The sequence below is a fragment of the Suncus etruscus genome, chromosome 19 (assembly GCF_024139225.1).
Source record: "Suncus etruscus isolate mSunEtr1 chromosome 19, mSunEtr1.pri.cur, whole genome shotgun sequence".
Taxonomy (NCBI): domain Eukaryota; kingdom Metazoa; phylum Chordata; class Mammalia; order Eulipotyphla; family Soricidae; genus Suncus; species Suncus etruscus.
This window is the reverse complement of record NC_064866.1, coordinates 2,684,845-2,690,058: the sequence shown is the minus strand read 5'-3', so window position 1 is coordinate 2,690,058 and position 5,214 is coordinate 2,684,845. Positions and strand designations below refer to the sequence as shown.

Here is a 5,214-nt window from a genome sequence, read left to right as displayed (position 1 = left end):
GATTCAGCATTGTGCAATTTCCATAATAAATTCTGCCATATAATTTTTATTTTATCTTATTTTATTTAGTGTTGTTGGTTTTTACTTTAATTTATTTGGTTAATATATTTCATGAGATATTAAGCCATAAGAAATAATTTTTTGCAACTCTCTATTTGGAATTTTATACTCACATCATTTCCAATACTGGGGACATACATTCTAAAGGATTTCAGAAAATTTATTTTATGCATTTTATGTATATTTGAATGGTACAGTGCATTGCTACAGTATTGACTTGTGTGTTGACACCTCACTAAAAATTCTTCAATTGGTAAGTGATATTATCTGAATTTGTGGAAGAGGAAATTTCTTCAGATAAGTAATTTCCCATTTAACATTATCAGGAAGAATTAGCCTTTTCCTATTTTATATGATGCATGAATAACTCTCCCTAAATATGTGTCTTAAGATTCTGTAAATTATTCTTTTCAGAATTATGTTTTTCGGGAGTTGGATATATAATATTACGAATTCAAAATTGAATGAGCTCATAATTCACCGTGGGATCTAGCATATTTGATAAGCACTAAAAAATTAGGTGTAGCAAATGTCTATTGAAAATCATACACATCTCATATTACAGTTTCTTATTTTTTCTTTTCCTGGCCTTAGATCTATCATCAAGCATTTATCCAAAACTCTCAGCCCATTCTCTTCTTCTAACCTATACCCTCTTTTTTTTTTCTTTGCCCTGATCCATCTCCTGTCCTTGCTGACTTACCATGCCTCCTGATGTGCTCTCTGCCTCTCCCTTTCACTGTCCTCTTCTCACTCTGTCAACGTTCCACATTCAAAGTATTGGCAAGTCTCTGCTGTATTGGCAAGTCTAGGATGCAGGAACTGGGTGTGATTGTGTCCACTCTATGGATTCCTCGGGCTCCCCGCACTAGAAACAAGAGGTATCTAGAAATACTACAAGGTCCAATTTCTCGAAGTCTTTGGGGGAACAGATTTTCTCTGCTTGAGGACCACCATTATGCCATGTTTTGTTTCCATTACACAGCCTCTGCTTTTTAATGAGGATGCCAGAAACAGCTCCTCAAAAGCCAGCTGTAGTTTCTGATAGCATCTGGGGAAACCCTGAGAGAACATACGAACATTTTAGACATTTTACATCAATTTGTACTGACTCCATTCTCAAGATATTCTCAATCACCCTGTGCACTTTGAGAGCCAAACCCTGGGAAGGTCATTCCTTTTTCCTCATAACTATGAACCTCTCCACCTCTCCCCTCCATTTTCTCACGTGCAGCACAGAAGACCAAGTGAATTCTGCTTCTTTTTTTTCTACTGGAGGGTCAGCTAAAGCATACTATGGAGAACAATGCTTCAGGGACAAAATGCAGGTCACACATCCCACCCTAGGGGAGTGAGAAGTGAAAACACAAGAGCCTCTACAGTAATGAGGTAAAGAAGCTTTATTCATCACAGAGTGGCAGAGATCCAGCCATCCTTTATTTGGGAGTGGGGTTCTGGGGAGCCTGGGCCCCAAAGAGAAAGAACATTCCAGAAGGTCAGGGCCTAGGCAGAAGCAGCAATGCAGGACCTGGGAGAGGCAAGACTTAGTCCTTGAAAGTCCTTGTCAGATGGAGCATGGCCTGGCTCCTGGGGTTCTCAGTCCTCTTCTCAGTCTCAGGCATCCAGGTCAGCAGCACCCCCCAGAGCCCTGGCCACAGCCAGAGCCCCCAGACAGCTGGTCACTGGGCCTCTCACAGGAGCTGGAGCTGCGGCGCCTGCACCCGTGGGACCTGCGGCGCCTGTGGGGGCTCAGGCAACAGCCCCCCTCAGAGCTGGGACCATGGCAGCCCCCGGAGGGCAGGGCACATCCTGAGGGGGCAGCAGGGGAGCACTGTGCCGGGCTCTTCGGGGGGCACTTGGGAGAGGGGCACTTGGCGGGGGTCTGGGTCTTCTGCTGGCTCTGCTGGCAAGACATCTTCAGGAGATGATGGGTTCTGAGCAAGAGGAAGCAACTGTCAGTTCAACATCCACAGTTCCATGTCCCTTACATTCTACAAATAGTCTCTCTTTGAGGCCTGAGTTGAAAGAGTGGTGGCAACTGATGGGAAATGTATTCAATCATGGGACATTCTTTGCACTTTGCTCTTCCCCTAGGACCCAAAGTTGCTGATCATATGGAGCCTCCAGATTTTGTGTCCTCCAGGAGCACAAGTATGGCTTCCATTTAGGGAATGGAGTCACCGGAAACAAATTTTATGCTAGCAGGAGAGCACAGGTAGTTTCTGTGGCCTTTACCTTCAAAAACATCATATCCCCTAATCTTTCCTTCATGGTTCTCTTCTTCTCTGAAACCTCCCTGTTACCTCGGTCTTGTATTTTATCCATGATCTCCTCCTCTCCTTCCACTTTTCTTTTCTTTATTTATTTCTTGGTCTTTGGACCATATTAGTCCATCTAGAAGGATTAATTGTGCCTCTGCATTTATCAATGATTTTTAGCAGTGCTAATGGGACTCTATCGGATTTTGGAAATCGTACCTAAGTCATCCTGTGCAAGGCAAGCACCCTATTCTCTGTCCTTTTGCTTCAGTCTCCCCATTCAGTTCTGAGCTTGTCACCCTAACCCTCCCTGGGGAAGTTCTGTCTCCCCAAGTACTCACCAGATGACCAGAGGCACAGGAGTTTGGAGAAGTCTTCTCTGTGACTGTGATGTTGAACCAGAGTTGGATCCTTTTTATCTAGTGAACTGGTGACGCATGCTGATTCACAAGAAGAAGTGGGGCACCACCTCTTTCTTAGTCGCTTGCCTCAGTGCCTTCCAGGGCATGAACCAATTTTCCAACAAGGTGAAACTCAGGTGTCTTTGTCACTGGAAATGACTTGCCACTCGGATCTTCTCTCTTCCAACCTCTTGCTGCAACTTCATTCATTCCGTCAGACCTTGACACAAGCTCTCTCTCTTTCACTCCACTCATCAAAATAGTAATATAAAGAACTGACACCTTCTTTGAGAACCTCATAACCTAAATGTTTCCTCTCTGAACTAAATATATATATATACATATTTATTTATTTTACATTTATATAATAGATATATTATCTGACTGGAAGAGTTTGTTATCATTAAAACGTTACCAACATCTCAAGGGTGATATAGCAGCTTGTGAGGTTACTGTTCCATTGTGCTTTACGCCGTAAGGATGATGGGGCCTCAGAGGTTTTCTGTGGGTAAATGATAGGCAAAATCATTTTCTGAAGGGCCAGGGATGAAGCTTTTGGGGCCAGTTACTGTGTAAGAAGATCTCTGTTTCTTTCTTTCTTTCTTTTTTTTCTTTTCTTTCTTTTTTTTTTTTTTTTTTTTTTGGTATTTTGGGTTACATCTGTTTGATGCTCAGGGGTTACTCCTGGCTAAGCACTCAGAAATTGCCCCTGGCTTGGGGGGACCATATGGGATGCCGGGGGATCAAAGTGCAGTCCTTCCTTGGCTAGCGCTTGGAAGGCAGACACCTTACCTCTAGCGCCACCTCACTGGCCCCAGGATCTCCTTTTTTTAAAAGGACTTTATGGTCCCCACATGCCATTCTGTGGAAGAGATAGATAAAGAATTTACAAAACTAGTTGTCAAAATTCAGAGTCAATATTGTTAAGAGAAGAAAGACAGATTAAATAAAACAGCTTTTTTTTTGTGCCCACATCTGTCTAACTGGGTTATGTTCTGCTGACTCTAATACGGTTAAGATTCATTCATTGAAGAAAATAGTTCAAGAGATAGTACAGTGGTAGGGCATTTGCCTTGCACATGACCAATTCAGGACGAACCTTGGTTCTATCTCTAGCATCTCACATAGTCCCCCCAAGCCAGCGGCGATTTCTGAGCTCATAGCCAGGAGTAAACCCTGTGCATCACCGGGTGTGGCCCAAAAACAACAAAAAAAATTATTACAATTGTATTTATCATAATAGTGAGACCTTAACTTCACATACACCATAAACTTTTATTAAAATTTTATTACAGCAATTTTTTATAATTTTCTAATGCCTAAAACTATGTATAATTTTTAGAAATAAATTAATAGCAAAAAAATTAGAAATAGATTTCTAAAGTCTTCTGAAATTTCTCTGAGAATGATTCTGAACATAAAAAAGTAGAGTGATTGTAAGTGGGCAGATGAATTCAAGCTCTCTCTATGAACCCTCTGCTTCAAAGACCCTATGTCTTTAGAGTGTATTTTGTCTGTCCTAAACTGTCCTAGGAATAACCCTATCCATCCAGCCAAACCATTCTGCAAATTTTCAGAGATGTTCAAAGTAGAGGAAGCTTCTGCTTTTCCAGAGGTCCAAGTTAAAGGCCCTGCAGATGAGTTTGGGGCTTTCAAGACACCCAGCAACCCCAGAGCTAGCTCCACTCAGAACCTCTTTCTGTGATCATCTCTGGATCAAGGGCTTTCCTCCTCAACACAGGTTTAATCTGAGCTTTCTCCTTCCTAACTTCCCTTTCAAAGTACCTTTGAAAAAGCTGTGAAGAGGAGGAAGATGAGCTAGACAAGCCTAATGATAATGTGCTGGGTAGATACTTCCATCTGAAATTTAGATTTTTAGGTTTCTTGTTACTGAATAGCGCATGCACAAATTTGGGCTAACAATAATTACTAGTTTGTAATAGACATCATCCTTCCACGTAATAAACTCAACTAATTTACCCACCCACTTATTCTATTATTTACCAATCTTTAAATAAAAAGGAAAACAACGTGAAAATGAATAGTAAGTTATAAAATATTTTAATTCTGCTTGCCTATCCTACATAATGCAGCCACTATCCTAAATCTTGAAATACACTTTTATTTGCTTTCTTTTACATTTAAATTATATACATAATTACAAGTATATGTAAATATCATTTTAATTTTATGTTTAAGTCATATTCTCTAGAGTTAAATTGAATATAGAAAAAAATTTATTTCAGTAAGCATACAATCTTATGAACTTTGTCATATATGCAGTCATAAAAGCACCACAACTATTTAAGAACCGTTCCCTCAATCCCAAGTACTAATCTTTAGGTTTTTGATTTTTTCATTTTTTAAGTTGTATTAAAGTGCCGTGATTTATAAATTTATTAATAGTTGAATTTCAGGCATATATTTTCCAACACTAATTTCACTACCAGTGTCATCTCTTTACCAGTGTCCCCAAGTCTCCTCCCATCCCTTAC

General features: G+C 40.4%; 1 protein-coding gene across 1 annotated transcript; it reads right to left on the bottom strand.

Annotated features, from left to right (window-relative positions):
- Window positions 1-1,687: 1,687 nt before the first annotated feature.
- LOC125997522 (late cornified envelope protein 3D-like) lies at window positions 1,688-1,975 on the bottom strand. Its single transcript, XM_049765961.1, has one exon. The coding sequence runs from the start codon at window positions 1,973-1,975 to the stop codon at window positions 1,688-1,690; it is 288 nt and encodes a 95-aa protein (XP_049621918.1).
- Between the last annotated feature and the right edge of the window lie 3,239 nt (window positions 1,976-5,214).

Excerpts from the sequence above, each read along its gene's own strand:
- LOC125997522 (XM_049765961.1), bottom strand. The coding sequence starts at position 1,975 with ATGTCTTGCCAGCAGAGCCAGCAGAAGACCCAGACCCCCGCCAAGTGC.